General features: G+C 44.1%; 1 protein-coding gene across 3 annotated transcripts in view; it reads right to left on the bottom strand.

Annotated features, from left to right (window-relative positions):
- SH3RF2 (SH3 domain containing ring finger 2) overlaps positions 1-23448 on the bottom strand; it is a gene marked incomplete at both ends in the record, with an annotated part of 118542 nt that overhangs the window by 15028 nt on the left and 80066 nt on the right. For 2 of the 3 annotated variants that reach the window (XM_084252737.1, XM_084252739.1), the window contains 2 exons: positions 1384-1584; positions 3429-3520. In XM_084252737.1, the coding sequence (XP_084108863.1) occupies positions 1384-1584; positions 3429-3520 (293 nt within the window). The remainder of the gene's footprint in view (positions 1-1383; positions 1585-3428; positions 3521-23448) is intronic. The other variant, XM_084252738.1, reaches the window with a different exon arrangement.

Below are 23448 nucleotides of genomic sequence, written 5' to 3'. Positions count from 1 at the left end.
TGTTTACTATCTGTCCCATGGTATGTAAACTTCCGTGGGCAGAGATTGTGCATGTTCTGTTCATTAATGGGTTTTTCTCCAGTGCCTAGAAAGGTGCTTGACACATATAATAAGTATTTGTTGAATAAATGAATCAAAACATCAGTTACAGATACCCTTGGTTTGCCTTTGGAAATTTTGCTCCTTTCCAGAAAGTCCCCCAAACTTTCAACTGAAGTGAATAGCTACAGTCTTCTAATCCAACTTTCTGCTACATGAAAGAATCTTTTCATGCAAATTTGGATTGAAAGGAATCCATGCTTTGCCTGACCTCTTCCTAGAAAGGGGGTCTACCAGCTCACTCACCATCCTGTTGGGAGAAATCTATGGGCTAGAAACTACAGTCTTTTATTGAACTAAAACCCCATTGTATCCAGTGGCTCATTGCCTCCTCAGGAAACCCATCTCTTTCCTGGTATACACAGTCTACTATGGACCCTCTGACTTTTGTCTTCTAAGCACTAGTTTCTTTATCTGTTTTTCCTGGGTTAAAGTTTTCTGTCTCCTCACCATCCTTGCTGTCTTCCTGCAGACACAAGTACCGCACTTACATTAAGATCCCAGAGACTGGACGTCTGACCCACACAGACGACAATGGAGTCATCACTTTCCTTGGTGTTATGACCCTCTGGCATGTCATAAAGACAGTGTTTGATGAATATGGTGACCTCACTGCCTGTGACAGGCTTTGCCTGGGTGGATGGGGTGCAGGAAGGAGGAGTCGTGGAGAATCCCAGGATCTGCGTCATTTGTGGTTGTGATTTGAGGTGGTTAGACAAATCGGGTGGGTGAAATGGACAGGTATGCCAGAGAATGAGAACGTTTGGGAGAAACTAGGAAGAAGATCTGCAGGGTTACTAGCACTGGAGCTGGTGCTGATGGACACAAAGTGGCCTGAGTTCAGGAAAACTCTCACAGCCTAATGTTCTGGGAGGGCTCCCGAGGGGCTCTAGGGAGTCATCTGATCACCACCTCTTCCCATTGGACCGCTACATAGAATGTCAACATGGAGAATGTGAAGTGGGATGCTTTGGCTTTGAACAGTAGAAGACCTGAAATCTAGTTCTTGAGCAAGTTGCTTAGCTCTGCCCACTGGTTTTCCTCATCTGTAAAATAAGAACCTACCTTATGGGATTCCTGTGTAGACAGTGAGTTGAGATATGTGAAATGGCTTGTGTAACATGAGGAATTATTTAAAAAGATGTTGATTTTTGTTATTTAAAAAAAGGATGAGGAGGATACCAGGGCAAAATCTATTTTTTGGTCCACCCTCTGAAAGAACATTGAGGTCTTCAGCAATTCAACAGATGGCCCATGGATGGCCCGTGGCCTATACGACCCCACCTCCCAATGCCTGAGATTGAGGAGACGCACCTGAAGATGGGGATGACGTAGTTATTGGGGAAGATGCCGACTCGCCCGGTGACCAAGGAGACACCCCTGAGCCAGCCATCTTGGTACTTCCCCAAGACCCTGATGCCTTCTCCCTTCTGCAGGTCTAGCTCATCGGGTCCATGGGCTGAGTAGGAATGCAGGGCTACAAACCTGGGGAGATACAGGGGACTAGTGAGGTACCTGGTGCAGGAAGAAAGTCAGTCACCTAGTGGAGGACATGAGTGGAGGGAGACCAAATCTCGGGCCCATCAGCTTAGTGGCTAGCAATACAAACCTTTCAGAGATTGAAATCTCAACATATAAGGTAGATAAAAGTGGAAGAATTTGGTACAAACAGCAGTGGAGGGGCCTAGGTCCCTGCCCTCTCCATTTCTCCCCTTCTCCATAGCGTGCCAGAGAGCTGCAGATCACTAATTGAGACCACATTGGCATTTGACAATGGGTAAACTGGCTTAGAATAGAGAATATTTTGTGAACTTCCAGTTACAAAATAAATCAAGGAGATGTAATGGGGACTATAATCACTAACACAGCATTGCAAATTTGAAACATGACAAGTGGACTTATGGTGATGATCATGTCAAATTATACTAATGTTGAATCACGACGCTGTATACCTGAAACTAAAATAGCGTATGTCATGTATATTTCAATAACAAAAACAAAACAGAGGAAGAGTTAGCAACTGGGAGTTAGTGGCAGAGCTGGGTCTCAAACCTAGAATAATGGCTCTTCCTAGGATGCTTTCTCACACTGAGTATCACCCCCCAAAATGGTAACAGCCAGGACAGGCCAGGTAACAAAAGATCAGCATAGAAACCTCTCTGATCAGTTCCTTTCTGAGTCTAAGGACATGGCCTGGGAACTGGCTTAATGTTTGCTATGAAGCAGACATTGCAGGGGGAGGCAGGAATTAGTTTCAGTTTTTGGTACACAGTGGGGTACTGGCTGCATGTGGGTTGGTGGGGAATGGGCGTGGAATGCAGCAAAAGTGTCCTGCTTCGAGTAGTGACTTTCCACTCTGATGTCCACACAGGGGTCAGGGGTCAGGGAGAGACATCCAGGTCTGAGCAAGTGGGGTGGAACAAGAGGGAACAGTGAAGCCGTGGACATGGGACTACCTGCCTGCCTAAGGACATTAAAACATAACCCACTTTGGTTTTCCAGATTGAGGGCTTACCTTGTTGGGTGTTTAGATATTAGGAAGCCCTTCTAGACCTAAGGAATGTGAAACATTGAAATTTATTATCAAAGGGGCAGGAGGAATGTTCTCACCTGCAAACGCTCTGCCCCCTATACTGTATTTTTTGTTGGTTACTAAAGCAACATCTATTCATGACCTAACATTTTTTCTTTTTTTAAAGATTTATTTTTATTTATTTATGCATACAAGAATGGGGATATAGGCCAGATGTGCAGGGGGTGAGAGGATTCACAAGATGGGGGAGCAGAACAGGTAGATCTACTGAAATACACTGCTGAGGGGAGCAGCGGCCAAGGCAGGAGAGGTCTGCTGTGCCACATGTGTCAGCTCCCTGGCTGGGGATCGAACTCATGCTGCAGTGGCTGCCGATAGCTTCATAGTGCTGAGACTTAACTCCTTGTGCCCCCAACATGTTTTTTTAAATGAGAAAAACCATTTATTCTTAAATGTAGAGGAAAAAAAGTCAAAATTCAGCATCAGTTTCTCTACCATGCACGTTTCTCCTAAAAGAACCCAAGCAAAACAGAGTAGGACCTAACATTTGAATCTAAAGGAAGATAATAGAAACTGCTGAATAGCCACTGTCCCTTTGGTAGTAACATGAGCCAGGATACGGCTTGCTAGCTTGTATATTTCCTCCATCATTGCTTTGGAGGCTATAAAGGAAGGGAGCGCTTGTCTCCCTGCAGGGGTGGTTTGGGAGTGATGATTCTCAGTGGCAGAGGGGTGGCAAAGATGACCAGGGCCTGTGCCAGGGCCTGGCAGGTGGAGGGCTGAGCTTTTTACTCACATGTTAGCTGGGAGGTGTTGCTGGGAGCTGGGCAGGCTGACGATGGCTGTGGAATGTCCTGGGGAGGCAGGCGCAGGGCGATATGTGCTGACCTACACAGAAAAGACCGTCAAGCAGAAGCAGTAAACGCCAAGAGCCAGGCCCCGGGGAATGCTGCCACAAAAGCTCTGACACAGCTGAAAACCAAGAGCCGCCCCAGCGCCACCCGTCCTGCGTCTGTCTTGGGGTTCGTGGTTGTGGGCAGAGCAGGGTGGGGTTGGATTGGTTCATGACCTGCTGGGGTGGCATGCCAGGGCCACATTCCAAAAGACTGCTCAGATACAGCAGAGGTTGAAACCCCGTCCAATTTCCAGTCAACAGGGCTCAGCCAGGTTCCTGATCTCCTGACCAGTCCCCACACATCTCCCAGTACTTACTTCTCCCTCTGAAAACCCACTTTCAGAAAAGGAAAAGACACCTAATGTTGATGGAAAACTTAATGCTTGCCAGGCAGTTATAAGAGTTTTACAAGCATCAGCTGCATTAATGCTTATTAAATGCTAATAGTTATTAAAGGTACTATGATCATTACCTTTTTTGGATGAGAAACTGAGAAAAAGACACGTCATCCAACTAGTATGAAACAAAATTTAAACCAGGTGGTCTAGTCCTGAATCCACACTTTTTTTTTTATAATATATATTTTTTATTAAAGACATATCATTATTTTACATCCTTGATGTATTCCCACAATGTAAGATTTTTCCCCTCAGGTTTGGATCCACACTCTTACTAATGCTAGTAAACACACACACACACACACACACACACACACACACACACACACACACTTATCCAGAGACGAATCTGCATTCTTTTCACTTTTTCAGGATGGAAGGGAGTAACAATGCTAAAGTCTCCTTGAAACTCTTGCTTCCCTCCACACCTCAAAAACTGTTTTCTCTCTGGGTTTTCACCACCATCTTAGTAAAAGGCATTTCAGTAAAAGCCCATCATGGCTTCTTGCCTATTATCTAACACATCACAGTTGGCCTTTCACCAGCATGGAGGTTAGGAGCACCGAACTCCTGCATAGCTGAAAATTCACTTATCAATTCTGAGTCCCCTAAAACTTAAAAAATAGCCTGTTGTTGATCAGAAGCCTTACTGATAACAACATATGTTCTACATATATGTTATGTATTATAGCTTTACACTAAAGTAAGCTTGAGGAAGGAAAATGCTATTAAAATCAAAAGGCAAATAATTTACATTTTAGTACTGTATTGTCAATATTGTAAGTTTACATTGTGTGTTTACAAGAAAATCCATATATGTTACAAGAAAATCCATATATGTTTACAAAGCATTATTCATAATAGCCAAAAGGTAGAAATAACCTCGGTGTCTAGTAACTAATGAATGGGCAAACAAAATGTGATATGTCCGTACAATGGGATATTATCCAGCCGTAAAAAGGAGCAATGTAGGGCCTCCCCGGTGGCGGAGCAGTTGAGCACTGGGCTGTGAAGCTGCCCACAGCCTCTGCAGCACCAGTTCAATCCCTAGCCGCTGGCGAGGGTCCCACATGGCGCGCAGACCTCTCCTGCCGCCCGCTGCTCCCCTCAGCAGTGTGCTTCGTCAGTCTGCCTGTTCTGCTCCCCGCCCTGGCTCTGTTGAATTCTCTCACCCTCCCATGCTTCTGACTGTACCCAGTGCTTGTATAAATACATAAATAAATCTTAAAAAAAAAAAGGAGCAATGACCCAGGCTAGGACGTGGATGAACCTTGAAACATTGTGCTAAGTGAAAGAAGCCAGACACTTCTGTTCTATGAAATGTCCAGAATAGGCACATTTACACAGAAAGTAGGTTAGTGGTCTCCAGGGCCTGGGGACACAGGATCATATGAGGGTGCTAGGTAAAGGTATAAGGCTTCTTTTTGATGAAATGCTATAAAATTGCGGTCAATATATTGAAAACCAATGAATTGTACACTTTAAATGGTTGATTGTATGGAATGTGAATTGTATCTCAATAAGTTCTTAAAAAATGTCATCCCATAACCTCCATCCAAGGCTCTCTCATACTGTATAAAGTGTTCTGAATTTTGCAATCAAGTATTGTCATACCAGTTCCCTCAAATAGAGATGAAAAATTTTGGCTTTGGGCTAGGCTGCTCCTTTCCTGTGACTAGGCAAGATAAATCCCTGATGGGTGTGTCAAGGGAGAGTTTTGTGTGAGCAATTAACCTTATGTTTGCAGAGACTGTTGGACTACTGATTAAGCAGGATGAACTTTACTTAATACCCATGACTCTCCAATGTTATGTTTGAGTGAAAAGTCCTATCCATAAACACTATGAACCATTTTTGGAGGAGGAAGGTGCCAGAATGCAGGGCTACCCCTACATCACACCAGGCTCTGTTTACTTCTCTAGATTTTCCTCTGCAGATGGGGTCTGGCCAGGACCAAGATGGGTGGGCTTTTGATGGAGTTCTTTCTAATATGGAGTAGGAAGGAAGGCCAGATGCTCAGGTTTTGGAGAGGATAGAGAAGGGAGAACATGAGTGGAGAAGAAGGAACAATGAGAGAGAGGAGGGCAAAGGAGAGTGGGAGACAGTGGATGATTCTGAGAGTGGGGCAGAGAATCAGAAACTGGGATAGAGATTCAATGAGAGAAAGAGATAGATCCAGGGGGATAGTGGGAGGAAGTAAAAAAGTCAAGGGAGATTAAAAAATAACTGAAGGGGCCTCTCTGGTGGTGTAGGGGTTAAAGTCTCAGCGGTATCAAACTATCATCAGCCACTGCAGAATGAGTTTGATCCCCAGCCAGGGAGGTGACCCACATGGTGCAGCAGACCTCTCCTGTCTCGCCTGCTGCTCCCCTCAGCAGTGTATTTCAGTAGATCTGCCTGTTCTGCTCTATCTCTGGTGAATTCGCTCACCTCTTGCACCTCTGGCCTAGACCCCAGTTCTTGTATGCGTCAATAAAAAAAAAATAAATCTTAAAAAAGTCATTGAATTATATACTTAAAATGGTTGAACTCTGTTGTATGTAACTGTCACTCAAAAAAGCTGTTAAAAATATGAACATATCTAGTTGGCAGAAAAAAAAAATCCATGCAACCTTAGCTTATTTCAACCCAAGCTCTGGCAATGGTCAGGGAAGGGGATAGGGATGGTGCAGCTTTATGGTGCGCGGCTAGCAAGTGACTCTGAAAGGAGAGAAATCAAGAGTGGAAGCCTCCAGATCAGACAGAGGCTCAATAAATAAGGCAAAACCAAACACAAATGAAAGAATGAATTGATAGGAAAAGAGAGCAAAGGAGATACAGGCAGAGAAGAGGAGCTAGCAGGGACGTATAATGGGACAAGACAGAAATGTAGGCCCCACCCAGTTAACGAAGACCATCAAGTAGATGGCCAACTTTTACAGGCAACAGAGGAAGCAAGTCTGTTCCTGTAACATGTTGAAGATGGTGACCCAGGTTTTCTGGTTGCCTGGGGTCAACTGTGGCCTAAACTTCCTTGCTACATGGGGTTTGTGAGGCTGAATGCAAGTTCTTCCAGCAACTGGAGCTTCCTGGCATACGATCTGGGAACCTGAGCAAGAGAGAGAGGGTGTGTATTTAAGGGTGGAGGTGGGCATTTCTGCTAAAAATACTTTTCCTCCTTTTTGAAGGAAATGACTCATTTAAAAGAAATCTTTATCAGTAACAGGAATCCACAGATATATGGCTTCTGGGTGTTTTCAAGTCTAAAGGGGTTAGAGCGGGAGGAAGGAGGCCTGGAACCTGGCACAGAGCTGTGCTACATTCTACTGGGTCCTGCAGTTTCCCCAGGAGCTAGGGGTGTAGAGAATGATGCTCCCTCTCAGGAGCCTGGAGAAGGTCAAAACTAGAGCTCAGGCATATGGCTCCACAGGGTAGCAGGATTTGTGACCTTGGGCGAGTGATGGAATTCTGTGGACCCTCGTTCCCTTCTGTGTGAAATGGGGGCAATTGTGGTATATTGCTCAGCTGTTATGAGGATCACATAAAACAGTTCATGTCAATCATTTTGTACACTGTAAGTGCTCAGTAAATGTACTTATTTTGTTCTGCAAAGAGGTAAGCTGCTGTATAGGGTGCGGTTGGGGTAGGTGGAGTACCACCTTTTATGCAATAGTCCTGCAGTCTCCAACTGAGAGTAGGATCCAAGAATGTCATGGTGAGTGGGAACCAGCAAACCAATTCTCCTCTTCTAGTGTTTTCCCAAAAGTACGTTTGCTGACCCCCTCCCACCCATGCCATGGTGCTCAGCTATTTCCTCCTGGGCTCATGCCTTTCAGTAACTCGCTGGGCGTGGGGCAACTGTATCTTGCAACATCTTGTCATGTCCGCGATCTTGGCATTCCCAGGACTAACAAGGAGCTGGAACCTAGAGAGTGCTCACTCGGGCTTGGGAGAAGGGCTGCATTTTATAGACACTTTGGTAGTTTCTGTACCTACCATTATAGGTAATCTGGAATTGACTACCTGGCTTTATAAAGTTAAAAACTACTATTTAAAAAAATTATCATATATATACATATTTTAAAGATTATAAGCACTGGGTACAGTCAGAAGTACGGGAGGGTGAGACGATTCACCAGAGCCAGAGCAGGGAACAGAACAGGCAGACTGACGAAATACACTGCTGAGGGGAGCAGCGGGTGGCAGGAGAGGTCTGCGCGCCATGTGGGACCCTCCTCTGGTGGTCAGGGAGCAGCCGGAGATCGAACCAGCGCCGCAGAGGCCGCGGGCAGCTTCGCAACCCAGCGCTCAACTGCTGCGCCACCGGGGAGGCCCAATATATTTATATCATTTTGTAGTCCCCATACAATTCTCACCACCAGTTCACCTGTGAACCATCACCATAGTCCCTTGTGCTCTCCCCTCCCCTGCCCTGATCCCTTTCCCCCCTTTCATCGTGTAATGTCTCTCCCTTATTCATGGGCGCCTGCTAGTTTTGTTTCATTATTATTGTTATTTTTTTTTGTGATCCCTTAGTTGGTCCCCCTACATTCCTCCTATTAAGTGAAACCATTCATAAAAACTCCTATATTTTAAGAGACTTAAGGCTACATTCAGCAATGGCAACGTGTGGACCTTGTGTGGTGCTGGGTCCTGCAGCACAAGGCACGGGGGTGATGCAATGGAGAAGACTCACAGGGCGCCCTCCCCGCATGGAATTCACCGTCTGGCTGGGGCAAGGCAGCGACTCCATAATTCTACAAGCATGGTGTGTGCTGGCCAAGGGGAAGTTCAAGACACTCTTCCGGGAGAGGCTCGCCTTGATCTCCCAGAGGTGTTTCATGTCACACCCTGCAATTCCAAATGGTGTTCAGTATACACAGGCCTCACTGTTATAGCTACTTTCCAGATGAGGAAACATAAAAGCACTGTCTGATGTCCTGGAGGTGACCAGCGAATGGGGGGGGGTCCAGTTGACATCAGAAGCAAGGACCCTGGGTTCAGATCCCGTCTACAGAAAATCAAGGTTAACTGTTATTTCTATGTGGCTAAAAGAGTCATAGATAAGGCATGCGTGCACACCCCTCCACAGTCTAGTAAAATACAATGCTGTTTCTATGCTCATGGATGGGTCATGGTCACGATGACCACTGTTCTTGTCCAGTGCCCCTCTACTCTGCTACGGATCAGATGGCAGGTGAGATAGTAGGTTGTTTGACTTCTCCCTTTTTTGGAGGAACTGAGGTCAGAGCTTCTGCCTGAATGCTCTCCTGTCTTCCCTGTCCAGGTCTGCCTGGAAGCCAGCCCAGTCTGCAACACTCCCTGTTCTCGATGAGCAAGGAGTGGCCACCCAGTGCTATTTATTTCCCCTGAGAATAAAAACATCGAGAAAGAGAACTCGTTTATCAGCTGACAGCAAGTTCCTTTAAGTCCTTCTTAAAAAATATCTAAAGTACATGGGTAGGTCAGCAGAGGTAAAACTGTGTAGAACTGTGAAGACTATGGAATTTATGTCTCTCAGGAAGTCATCAAGGCTTAGAATATTCCCTATGATCTGGCTCCTGCTTCCCTATCTAGCCTCAACTGCCTCCACTCTCCTCTCACCTGTCATTTCAGCCTTAAGGTTTTTTCTCAGCTCTTGGAGCAGGCCACCCTCGCTGATGGGTCACTCTCGAAATCTGTACATCCCCAAGCCCTTTCCTCTGCTTGCTCTTTCTTTTCTTGTTAGAATTTTAAATTTTAAATTAGAAATATAGTATGCTTATAACTAAGTATGTATGATTTAAGTATTATTTAAAGTCTAACAATAAAACTCACACCATACACCTAGCATCCAACTTCAGAAACAGAATAATATAGAAATAGAATACTGTGCTTTACAGGAGGCTCACAGCATAGCCCAGTTATCTCTCTACAGAGATAATTGCAATGCTGAAACTTATGTTAATCTTTCCAGTGTTTTTCTATGTAATTTTTTATCACCTTGAGCATACATTTCTTATCTACAGGCTTGTTTTGAATGGCCTGTTTTTTGAATATAGTGTGTGTATTCTTTTGCAAATAATGACAATCATGTCCTTCCAAATATCTTTGGCTCAACACTTAGGTTTTGCATGTATTTGTGGTTAATTTTCACTTTTGTCTTGTATTTTGCTGTATGCATTGAACCATTCATTCATTCATTCATGCATGTGTCATCTGGGTCATTTTCTTTTGGGCAATTATGAATGACATTGTAACAAACAGACGTGTCCATGTCCCCTGTGCACATGTATACGAGTTTCTCTAGGATATACACCTGCGAGTGGGATTGATAGACCATAGGGTATGAGCCTGCCCAGTTTGATTAGGCAATAGCACTGTTTCCCAGTGTGACTATAACAGTTTACACCTCCACCAGAAACCAATGATAGTTCCTGTCACCCCACAATCTCTCCAGCATGTGGTACTGCCTAGCTTTTTAATACTAGCATGTGGTAGGCTTGGACTGACATCTCATTGTGGTTTCAAATTAATTTCTCCGAGTACTAGTGAACTTGGGTTTCTTTGCAAGTGTTTATGAACTCTTGTTTCTTATATTAAATGTCTGTTCATGTCCTTTGTCAATTTTCCCTCTCTATTAGAATATTTATTATTTTCTTATTGTTAAGAAGTTCTAATATTTTAGATGTAAGAATTATATAAAATAAAATATTAATAAAATAAAAAAACACAAAAAAGTGGCTTTTAAAAGAATCAAGTGAAATTTCAAGTAATTTATTTTTAATAAACACTATATTCCTAAAAAAAAGAAGTCCTAATATTTTAGATATGAATTCTTTGTAGCTTATATCTTTACTTTGTGGTGTCTTTTGATCAACTCTAGTTCTTTTTTTTTTTTTTTGCTTTTTTAAAATTTTATTTTATATCTTTTTTACATCAGTTTTAGTTTTTGCACAATGTATGCATTTTCATCTTGGTTATAGTCCCCAACCTATAAGCCAGAGACACACTACAGGGGTGGGGGGAAGGGAGTAGGATCAAAACAAGGGCGTTGGGAATTGTATGGGGTCTAGTTCTTATTTTTAATAGTAAAATTGACAATACATCCCCTTATAGTTTATACCTTAAAAAGCCTTGTATATGATTTTTTTACCCCAAGGTCATAAAGACCTAGTATTGTCTTCTAAAAGTTTTATGGACTTGCCTTTCACATTTAAGTCTTTAATCCACCTGGAATTGATTTTTGACAAGGGAGGAATCCAATTTCATCTTTTTCCACATGGATACCCAATTAGCCCAGCACCAGAGTTCATTCTTTCCTTCTCATCTGTAAGGCCTGTTTTGTCATAAATCAAGTCTCCCAACTTATCTATTTCTATGTCCTCCAGTGTGTTCCATCAGTTTAATAGAATCACAATGCTAAGCACATGCCATCTTAATTACTATAGTTCTAAAATAAAATTTGATATCTGATAGGGTATGTTCTACTCCATACCCCAAGCCAATTCCACCTTCTTCTTTCTTTACAAGTACCTTGACTATTGGCTTTTTGCTCTTCCACCTGAATTTTAGAACTACCTCTTTCTTTTTAAACAAATAAACAACCCATTAGGGTTTGAATTTATAGATAAGCTTGGGGGAGACTCAACATAAGATGTTATCTTTCTCCAGAAACCTGGCAATATTCTTCACTTATTTTAGGTCTTCCTCAATGCCTTTCAATAAAGTTTTGTAAATATTTCTCATAAAGAACTTGCACATGTTTTGTTGGATTTACTCCTAGGGATTTTAAAAATTAAGTTGCAGTGGTAAATAGTTATTTTTTAAAATAATTTTTCTGACTGATTATTTTTAGAATATAGAAATGCAGTTAAGTTTCTTGTATTGATTTGTGTGCAGTGACCCTGCTAAGCTCATACTTATTCTTAATATATTTTTCTAGATTTTTTGAATTTTTTATATAGATAACAATATCATCTGAAATAAAACAGGTATGTTTTTTCCTTCCAAATGGTTAACCTATTACTTCTTTTTCTTGTCTTACTATATTGGTGGGTTTCTCCAGAAGGGAGAATATTGAGTAGAAACATTCTACATTTTTCCCCTAAGCTTATTTTTTGGTTGTTGTTGACAGAATGGCTTTTATTTTATTCATTGGTGAGTGGTAACATTAGCTTACAACACTTTACATCATTTAAGGGACTAGGTTGCTCACACTCCTCAGTTGTATGTTACTATACCAACTTTCTCCTAATTTTAAAGCAAACTCTCAATACTTCACCATTAATTATGATGTTTACTGTGGATTTTTTTTTTTTTTTTTGGTGGGACCCTCGCCGGTGGTCGGGGATTGAACCGGCACTGTAGAGGCTGTGGGCAGCCTCGCAACCCAGCGCTCAACCACTGTGCCACCAGGGGAGGCCCTTTACTGTAGATTTTTATATAGATTTCATTTATTATGTTAAAGAGGTTCCCTTTGACTCCTAGTTTGGTAAGATTATACACACATGCCCACATACACACACACACACAAATACAATGAATAGAAAGAATTTTGTGAAACACTTTTTTGTATCTATTGAAAACATCGCAAAATTTTTCTCCTTCACTTTGTTAATGTGACAAATTACACCAACTAATTTTGTAATATTAAAGTAAACTTTCACTCTTGGAAAAAGCCCAATTTAATGATGATATAATCTATTTACATACATTCCTGGGTTGGTTTCGCTAATGTATACTTGAGGGCTTTTTGTATTTATGTTGATGAGCAATTAACTTGAATAAGAACCCAAATTTTTCTTTCCCATGTTGTCTTCTGGTTTTGATGTTAAGAATATCTTAGTGTCATGAAGTGAGTTGGGAAATGCTTTCTTTCTGGAGGAGTTAGTAAAAAGTGTAATCACCCCTTCTAGAAAGTCAAAGAACTCACTCATCAGTCTGCCTGGGTTTGGGTTTTTTAGTGGGAAGATTTTAAATTACTGATTCAATTTTTAATTTTAACCTATTCAGAAGGGTTGTTAAGAGTGGTTTACTGCTGTAAAATGTCTTGCATAACCTCTGTTTGCTGAAGACAAATTCCTGATTTATTTACTTTTTTTGATCACCTCTCTTGGGGAGGAAAGTCGATGCTTGGAATATCATCCTTAATGGGGAAACATTGATGGCATTCCTTGCATAGAGACTTGGAAAATCCCAGCTGATGTGGATCCCGCCACCTCCAAGTCAGCTCAAGTTCTTAGAGTTTTTGGAGTCCCACTACCTGACTCAAGAAGACTCCCATGGGGACAGTCACTGACTAGGGGGACTTCTGTAACTTCTTGAGGCCCTATGCAGCCATAGCTAAGGGAATAGACTTTTAGGACCGTCTCTACTGGGCTTGAGTTTTGGCAGTATCACCTATAGGATTGAACTTACTTCCTCTGAGCCTTAGTTTCCTCATCCATAAAACAGGGGTAATAACAATAGTTATCCTATGGACTCTTGTGAGAATTCAATCCGAATGTGCATGAAAGCACTTTAATGTTTGGTTTGTATGAAGTACTCAATAGTTACCAGTGTTACTGCTATGAGATGGGAGACCCAAATGCAGATATGTGGGGAGAAGAGGCAGGCAATAGGACTTTTTCAGTGGGACTGGATTTGAGAGAGAAAGATTCAGTCTGTAGGACACAAGGATAAACCCCAATAGGCCAGGTTCCCTTTGAGGAAGACCCAGTGATGGGCTCCATGGGTGAGGAACATGTACTCTGAAACCTCTTCCTAACACTGGATAGGGCTATTTTCATGCATCCCAAGGCTTCTGTGGCTACACTCTGCACTGACTTCCTGGGAAAAAGCAGGAAATGCAACCTATACCTCAAACCACAAAGATAAAATGCTCTTCCCTAGCTGGGTCCTTTGGTTGGGCACAATGACCCGAGCTCCACCCTCTCTTCTCTTTCTGAGCCCAGTGGTCTCTTGCCTTCAAGGCAGTATTTTAGCAGCCTGAGACTGGTGGGGTGAATACTCTTAGTGTTTCTTGAAATGCCAGGGTATACCAAAACCTTAATTATAACCCCTGCCCTCCTAGTCATAACAGTCCACTTGAAGAAGTAATGACTTAGCAATCATTATAATTAAATCCTCTCACTGGGCCTTATTAAAGGTCATAAAAATGTAAACAAGCAGAGTTTCTCTTAAGTCTGCTGTGGGTTCTCTTGTGGGATTTGTTCACAGAAGATACTTGTCATGCATCTGCTAGTTATTGAATATGGTTCCAGGCCCTGGGAATCGGTGACAATGTGGAATGTGTGAGAAATTTCCTTTATGTCCCTCAGTGGGGTCCTGCCCTCACATTTCCCAAACATGAACATCCCAAAGATGAGTAGTGTCCAAACATCTCGAAATGTCCATACTCTACCTGTCTTTGATATAGACTACATGACCCTGTCACCTCATAGGACTTTTAGTGGGGAGGAGTAGGCTGACAGTTGATTAGCAGGCTATAGTCAGGTTCAAATGTCAAGTTCACCTGGTACCTTCAGGAGGTTTGCTGTGTCTCATTACTTCTTAAATTTCTCAAAGGATATCACAGCAACCACAGTGGTCATTTTTAAAAAGAAGAGAAAAAAACAAAAACAGCTGTTCATGACTCCTCCCGCCCCCATTATCAAAGAAGTTGTCTTTACTCCCTTTGAATAACTAAGTCCCCTCGATAAGTAAGGGATTTACTATCTTAGAAATGGTAGGATCTGGCACTCTGAGGCTACTCTGACACACTGCTGACACCTTTTCGTTGGCAAGTCTGCTTCCTCTTCTGGATTATTATTATAGGAGATCTTTGGGGAAACACCCAAAACAGAGGCTGAGACCTCTGATGCGGTTTCTCATATAACATTTTTTCCTTTTCATGGGATTAATAGGATGTGGCTGTAAAGTCCACCAAGATCTGGGTGTCCTTTCTAGAGACAAACTCAGGGATCTACAGTGAGTGAAAAGGACATGTGACACTTCCAAACCCAGTGCTTAAAGCTTTTTTCTGGATAACATACAAGCTTGCTGACTTTGTAAGATCCTGCAGAAATCAGGAGAAAACTCTTCCTTTCTTTTTTTTTTCCCATTTTTTTTATTATTTTATATATTTTTCACATAATTTTTCATTTTCGCACAATGTATGCATTTTCTTCTTGGTTATAGTCCCCATACAATTCCTACCCCCCTTGGAAAACTCTTCCTTTCTGTCTCAAACGAGATCAATAGTGGTAAGGTCCACAACTCAGCAGGACAGTTCAGGCTCTGTGGGAGATCACTTGTCTGTTCGATACCAAGTTCTGCCCTCACATTTTCTAAACAGAAGCATCTCAAAGATGAGCAGTCTCTGAACAGTTAGACATTTCTATGCTCTACCTGCCTCTCATAAAGCCTCTGTGAACTTATGCCTTTAGAAAGTGGCTTTCTAAGGTGGGAGAGTGCTGACAGTTGATTGGCAGCCACCGCCCGCCACCTTTCCTGCTTGGGAGGCCAGCCTGCAGTATCTGGAGAGGGCTGGACACACTGCCTTTGCTAGGGAAACACGCAAGCTCAGGATTCCTGGCTCTTTGCACAATGGATGCGTCTCACCTTGCAGGGCATTGCATTTGATGGGGAAGAGAAGGAGAATAAGACCTTTCAGACTCGGGATGCTGTTTTCCAGTCTCCTGATGTTTTCATCTCACAGTGCAAAAAAGGGAATGAAAGCATGGATTTGCCTTAAGAGGGGGGTAATTCCAAATACTGGTCTGTCCTTTAAGCAACTATAAATTTATTATTTGTAGCCCCAGTCTTTAGAACAGGACCTCAGTGCTCAATAAATTCTTTCAGGAAGGTTAGGGTTTAAATCACCTGGACAGATATGAAGAAACTTCTTCCCAGTTCTCTTTTTTTGCGGGTGTTAAGAAATTGTTAACACCAAACAGCTGACATATATATTGAAGGTAGTTTTGCTTTTCGTTCTTTACTTTTTCCTGGATGTTCATCCTCTTCCCCCAGCCAGTGATTTCCTGCAAAATGGCATTTTTCTCAAGGCTACAGGCCAGTGCCCATAGGGTGCAACTAGTAACTTCCTGAGAGTAATGGTTTGGGAAGTGCCCTCCGCTGCCCTCCGCTGCCCTCCGCTGCCCTCCGCTGCCCTCCGCTGCCAAGTGTTGTGTTTGTCCCAAGCCCTAAGTGGGGTAGTGGGAGGACGGGTTGAAAAAGCCACAACGCCCGCCCTAGAGGAGTGTATAAGCTCACTGAGATAATGCAGGGAACACCAAAACAGATCTTGGAAATCATAGCAAGCACAAGAGCTAGTGTTTATAGAGTGCATGCTAGGGGCCACTCATTCCAAGCACTCCATTATCTCACAGACTCGTCACAACAAACCAAAGGGCTAAATACTATTATTATCACCACTCCCATTTTGCAGACGAGAAAGTCAAGGCAACACATATTGTAGTCAATTGCCCTTGGCCACGTTACCAGCATGTCAGCAGGACTGGGAGTCCAACCTAAGCACCCCGAGTGGCCCCCTGGAACCTCCTACAGTGTGCAAGGCGGGTGTGCATTTCAGAGGTAGAACCAAGTGGTGCCAACTGGAAGGTCTGAGGGGTCTCAGGAGAGGCGCCTCAGACAGTTCTTTCCAGCTCTCTGTGCCTCATTTGCTGGCTGAGGCAGGGTGAGCTTGCCTAGTCTGGGAACCCTTCAAAGACACCTGACAAGAGATTTCCCATCCTTTTTCATATGGGCGGCTTAGTCCACACTTTCGTGGCTTTCATGAGGTACAGAAAACAGGGTGTCAGACTGTCTCTGACTTGGCACAATGGCTTGTCAAAGTCTGAGGGAGAGGAGGGGCTGCATTCGGAGAGTTACACAAGATGCACAGGTAGCTGTCGGCCAAAACAAAGATGTCACCACACCGCGTGTCATTTTACCCCAGCGCAGGTCATTATAAGAGATAATCCCCATTTTTTTTTTTATAGAGGCATTCTTTATTTATTTGTTTGCTGGTTTGTTTGTTTGTTTTGTTTATACATGCACTGGGTACAGTCAGAAGCGCGGAAGGGTGAGAGAATTCACCAGAGCCAGAGCGGGGAGCAGAGCAGGCAGAAGGACCGAAGTACACTGCTGAGGGGAGCAGCGGGCGGCAGGAGAGGTCTGCACGCCATGTGGGGCCCTCCTCTGGTGGCCGGGGAGCAGCCGGGGATTGAACCGGCGCCGCAGAGGCCGCGCACAGTTTCGCAACCCAGCGCTCAACCGCTGCGCCACCGGGGAGGCCCCCATTTTTTTTTTTAAAGAGGGGCCCAGGGAACTCAGATTTGTATCAACTATGTGAATCTTGAAAATATCCAAAGCCCCTAGCCCTTAGCTTTAGAACCCTAGTGTATGAGATAAAATAATTTAATCCCTTGAGTGTGAGAGAGGAGAGATGGCAGCTGATGGTCATACATGGGGCCTGGAGGCACAGTCGATCCAGGCCTCCCCTGGGAGAGGAGGTCATGTCCTGGTGGCTGGTTGAAGTGGTCAGGATATTTAGTTTGTTTTCTGGCCTATGTTTCATTCATTTCTACGACTGTTTATTGAGATGCCCACACGTCTGGTTCTATTCTCTTGGAGAGCATCTTCTGTGAGGGAGTAGACAAAACAACCAACACGCATAAAACCAAAAGCAAGGAGACAAACACATGCGCAAAAAAGGAGACAGGTTTAGAGTAACTGGGGGACTTACTTTGGGTAGAATATTTCTTACTTCACATCTATGGCTAGGATGGTCTCGGCCATGAGCTTCATCCAAAATGAACATGTTGCCCATTCCTGGCACCTGGAAAGAATGTCCTTGTGGGGTAGCTCCTGCCATCTGCAGCACATGGAAAGGCAGGGCTGGGATACATCAGCTGAGGGCATATTTTCCCCATATATGGTGGCCCAGGCTCAGGGGTACGGCTGCCTGGCTTGGAGGCCACGGGAACAGATGCTTTTGTCCTCACAGAAGTCCCAGACAATGAAACATGAAAGAGTGGGCACACCCTAGCAAGGGAGGGCATTGATTAAGCTCAAAATCCCCATGGCTGGCAGGGCATGAGCGAGCATGGCAAAAAGATGAGGTCAGCAGAGCTGGCAGTGACACCATTTATTTTCTTTCTGTGGCATTTGTAGGGCCCCTGTAGCCCACGTCCACTGCTCGCCCATTTCTTAGATCACTGACATACTCATTTCTTTATTCAATTCCTCTTTGTTAGAGGAAGGCTCTCACTGTATTCTCATTTATGGTTTCTTTCTTCCTCTGAATCAATCATTTAATTTTTCATTAATTCATAATTTTCAGTCTGCTGTTTATATTTACTGAATTAGATAGCTTAGTGTCTATATATTCACTGAGTTTCCCTCACCTCTTCACTCACACATCCAACTAATATTAAGTATTTCTCTGTGCCACGCTCAGTTCAAAGGGCCTTGAGCTGAAGGCATTGGGGGCACTTGCTACCCACCCCTTAAAGAATTAAGATCAAAATAGGTAGCACTTAGGGAAAGGCTATAACAAGGTGTGGAGTGACAGCTGCATATCTGGAGGAACAGACCAGTTGTCTTGGGGTGCAGAAGGTGCATCCTGTGCTCCTTCCACCCCACAGGGCCAAAGCAACCAGACACACACATTCTCAGAAAGGCACCAGGGAACTCAGAAGTTGCAAGACCAGTGGTATTTGTACTTTAAATGAAGAGACAGAGAAAGCAAAGCTTTTTGCCCAGGGGTTGGCAAATTTTCTGTGAAGGGTCAGAGAGGAAATATGTTAAGCTTTTTGGGCCATACGGTTGTTGTCACCACTTAGGTCTGCTGTTTTGTTGCGAAAATGGTGTAGACAATATGTAAAGAATGAGCACGGCTGTGTGCCAGGAAAACTTTAACATTGAAAATGGAATTTCATGTAGTTTTTTTTTTTTTTCACGCCATGGAGTGTTATTCCTTTTTTTTCCCCCAATCATTTAAAACAACAACTAAGACCACTCAGTTTATAGAACACACAAAACTACACTATGGGCTGCTGGTCATTAATTCTATTTAAGCTCAAAAAAATGAATGGATAATTTCCAGGGGTCAATAGCCAAAATAGTTTGGGGTGGACAGGTCTTCCCTTGTGACTGCTTTCTTTACTCATGCACAGAGATGAGGACTCCACTAGCTCTTGATCCCAGGCATAGGGGAGAAGACTTTGAAAACAAAAGGTAGATATTATTGGACCTCACTAGTGCACTGCCCACTTGAAACTGATGCAGGAGAATAAGAAAAATAACAAACTCTCCCTGTGGCCCATTTGTATGCTGGCCCAAATCTGTTTAGGATTTTTTTTTTAAAGACTTATTTATTTATACAAGAACCAGGGTACAGGCCAGATGCGTGGGAGGGTGAGAGGATTCACCAGAGACAGAGCGGGGAACAGAACAGACAGACTGATGAAATACACTGCTGAGGGGAGTAGCGGGCGCGACAGGAGAGGTCTGCTGTGCCATATGGGAACCTTGTCAGTCAGCTGGGATAGAACTGAGGACAGAGGCTGAGGACAGCTTCACAGCGTGGTGCTCAACTGCCTGTGCCACCAGGGGAGGCCCTGTTTAGGATTTTTCTCTGCAAGACTTGCCCAGGCGCATCATAGGGATTCAGTAAGTTGTGGCTGCACGGCCGATGACCAGCACGTGAGAGGTGCACCATGCTTGTGAACAGGACCATGAAGGCAGCTGGTGTCCTATAATCAGTGCCAGCTCTGGACAAGTCAAAGGCAGCAGGGAAAGCTTCAAGAGCTGTGAAGTAGCTTGAGCTGAGCCTGGAGCATTGGGGATGATTTGTTCGAATTTGTAACTCTGCCCTCTATGTCCTCAGAGGTGCCCTAGACTCAGCCATGAGAAAGCAAGTCTCCCCGAGCCAAAGTGGCTGAAAACAGACAAACTGGTGTTTGCAATATTCTTTGCATCTGTAAGCAGGTTTTATTTTGCATCTAGTTGCACAATTTTCCACCAGGGCTTGATTGTTTTGGAGTGGGAAAAGGAAGAAGGATGGATATTGTAGCTCCCCAAGCTTGAGTTTTGAAATACAATAAACATTTTTTTCTGTGAAAGAAAATGGCCCACTTCCTTGGAAGTTTCTCTTTTCCTTTTGAGAACAGTGCTGCTAACCAAGAATAAAATTCCTGAAGCATTAACAAAGCATAGTGATAGGACCTATATTTTGCTTTTCCACAAGAACAATTTGTTAAGAACATGCCTGCATTGTGCTGAGAGGGGAAACACACACTAATGGTGAGGATCTGATTTACAACTCATGCCCTGAGAAAGATATAAAACTGTGACTTATTTGCTGAGTAAATCCAGATATACTCCTAGGTGAGTGTAGCCCCCAGATAATGCTAGGGTGAACCACACAGAATCAGTGAATCTTGGGCTATGGACCTGTAGTGAGCAGCAAGAACATGACACATGTGTCTCCATTTCTACTTCTGGGCCCTTGACTGACATTGCTAATCAGTCCCAACATTCCTTCTCACTGGAACCGGTTGCTGATTTGGAATCACTCCAAACTTGTCAAGGTGCACAATCAAGCCAGCATGTGAGAAGCCCCACTCATGCTGCTTGGGTGAGGAAAGAGCATGGACTTAGAAGAGAGACCCAGGTTCTGCCATAAATCCTGAAATGTGCTTGCTGTATAACTTTGAGGTAGTTACTTAGCCTCTCTGAGTCTCAGTTTTTCCAACTAAAATGGAAATAATATTTCTTTGTAATATTCAAAGAAGCTGGCATGTATGTAAATCCCTGGCGCTGGGCCAGGCACCTGCTTCCACACCATCAAATTAGATCTTTTCCCTTGAAGCTGACAGAATGGAAAGTGGACCTGCTCCAACAAACCTCCACTCAATGTAATAATCCCTTCACCTCCGGCAGCCAGGCCCCCACGAGTCTCTGTACATTTCCAGAGATGGCTCTGGCAAGGCTACCTGTCCCACCTTTGGAAAACTCTACTTTTTTCCTAAGTTCTTATATTCTTGGCATATATTTGGGGAAGAAGGATCCATTGTGGCTATTCAGTGAGGGCATTTGCCTTGCTCAGGCTTTATGTTATCTGCCATTAATTCTGCATTTATTATATGCCAGGCCCCGCACAGCAGTGATCTCATCCTGGGCTGTCTTTGACCCTCAGAAACATTTGGCAATTTCTAGAGACATTATTTGTTCCCCAGTTTCGTGGGGGGAGATGCTGGCATAGTGGGTAGAGGCCAAGGATGCTGCTAAAAGTCCTACAATGCACAGAGCAGCCCTCACAAAAAAAGTCCCAAAATGATAATAGTGTTGAGGTAGGGAAACCCTTCTGTATGTGAACATCTCACTTGATTCCCTAACAGGTCTATGTGATGGGTGAGGAGATTAAGAACTGAGCCTCGTAAGATTAAACCACATGGTCAAGTTCCCTGGCCTTTAAGGAAAGTGTGTCCCACATGATTCTCCGTATTACCCTGCTTAGCCAACCTGTCTCTTTCTCCAATCTATCCATTTCAGTTTGCCTCTTTTGTTTCCTTCTTGCTGAATTCTCTCGAAGGGTGGGAGGGGAGAGAAAGAGAGGGGTGGGGGATGCATTACAGACCCCAATGGCCTTGGATATTAATTATCCCTGCTTCTGATTCCCAGAGCTAAAGAGTTGGTGTGAAAATGTCTGAGGTGCATGCTGGGCCGTTCCCTCTTTCACCCGGGCAGGGCTGGGTCTCCTCACTGGCTCACCTGTCAGGATTAATTGGGCAAAATGATGATGTAAAGTTTAATCTCTCCTTGGAGAAATGCTGAATCAAGGAAGCAAGCTGAGCAGTGGGTTAATTACTGAACCTGCTTCGGTCACCAGAAATCAGGCTTTTCCCCAGAGGACTGTGGGGAGCTTGGGCAGGGCAGGGCATCTGAGAGCTGCAGTGTGCCCCGCACCAGGAGTACTGGTGTCTTCATGACTTTGGTGCTAAGGGAACTGGCCTTCCCGGGCCTCGGCTCTGCTGTTTTCACCAGGCTGACTTCTGTCACTGCTTCGCGCCACCTGATATCACTTCCTCCCGGGTGCACCTCTCCCTCATAGTCTTCTTTCATTGCCCATCCTTCAACCTTGCAGAATAATGCACACTTATAATCTTGTTATCAAGTATTTATAACACTTTGCTTAATATTTGTCTTCCCTACTAGCCCGGAGGTTACAGGAACCATGTCTGTCTTGCCCACTGTGTCATCTGTGCATGGTACCTGGTGGGCCCTAGCAATTCCTGGTCGGTTGCTTCACTGATGGACTGGGAGGAGCTCAGGCCACCAGGACCCATACACCAGGTGAGGGTTGGGCTCACAGAAAAAGCTGAAAGGTGTGTCCAGAAAACGGTGGACAGACAGTCCTGCCTAGGCCTCCATTCTGCGTCGGCTAGCATTCAGTCTTGTTTCCTATAGTCCTTGGCTGCCCTCTGTGGAATTACAGCTGAGGGTCTGAGCCAAGCCAGTGCAATTTCCCCAGGAGCCCTCGAAATAAACCAAAGTCACACACCTTCCCTACCTGCAGAATTGTCACTGCTGATCAAGGAAGCAAAGGGGATTTTGGAAGCCTTTGCACTCCCAGGCAGGCTCTGACAGATCATTCTTCTGAAGTGTGAGGCTGGTGGATGTCATTCTCAGCAAGGCCTGTTTGTACAGGCAAGTCCTGGGGCGGTGGGGATGGGGGGTGGTTGTAACTTCCTGACTTGACCCAACACTAATAATAGAGGGAATATTTATTGAGCCATTTACCATGGCCAAACCCTGGCCATTAACTCGTATACATGCATTGCCTCATTTTATCCTCACAGCAATTTTATGAAATTAAAAATGTTTTAACCACATCAGTTCCATTTTATAGATGGAAAATCTGAGACCCAGAGAGATTAAGGAAACTGCCACATTATAAGCTCAGTAAAAGGCAGATTGAGGGTCCCATCCCAGTGTGGCTGACCCCAAAGCCTCTATTTTCATCTTCTCACTACCTGGTCTGTGTTTAGAACTGTTTGCTAAATAGCTCTCTACCTCTGAAGAAGGCTCTCCCTGACACCTTCTGGGGCTGAGAATGCCTTGCGGCAGCTTGTCTGAATATGCACTTGAGCGTCACAACAACCATCATCAACTAAATAACAGGAACAGCTCTTCCTGATTTTATTTTTCTTCAGAGTGTGTTGTTAACTAATTAAGCTACAGAATACTCTGCCAGATCAATTATATCAGAAAAAGACAAAAATGGAATTTGGAGAGGCAACACACTCACTCAGGCCATGCAGATGCCTGGTAGGAGAGTGGGATTCTCTCAGGCTAACTGGTGAAGAGATGACACGTTGGGTGGAGATCACACTGTCTTGTGCTACTGTGGCTACTCTTGGCATCGTGTTGATCAAAGATGTGGCATTAAAGCCTCCCTGGTGGCGCAAGTGGTTAAGCACCGCCCTGTGAAGCAATCCACAGCCTCTGCAACACGAGTTTGATCCCCGGCCGGCCAGAGAGCAACCCACATGGCACAGCAGACCTCTCCTGTCTCG

Source organism: Talpa europaea, assembly GCF_964194135.1.
Source record: "Talpa europaea genome assembly, chromosome: 13".
NCBI lineage: Eukaryota > Metazoa > Chordata > Mammalia > Eulipotyphla > Talpidae > Talpa > Talpa europaea.
Note: the sequence above shows the minus strand (reverse complement) of the source record. Positions and strands in the feature narration are given on the sequence as shown.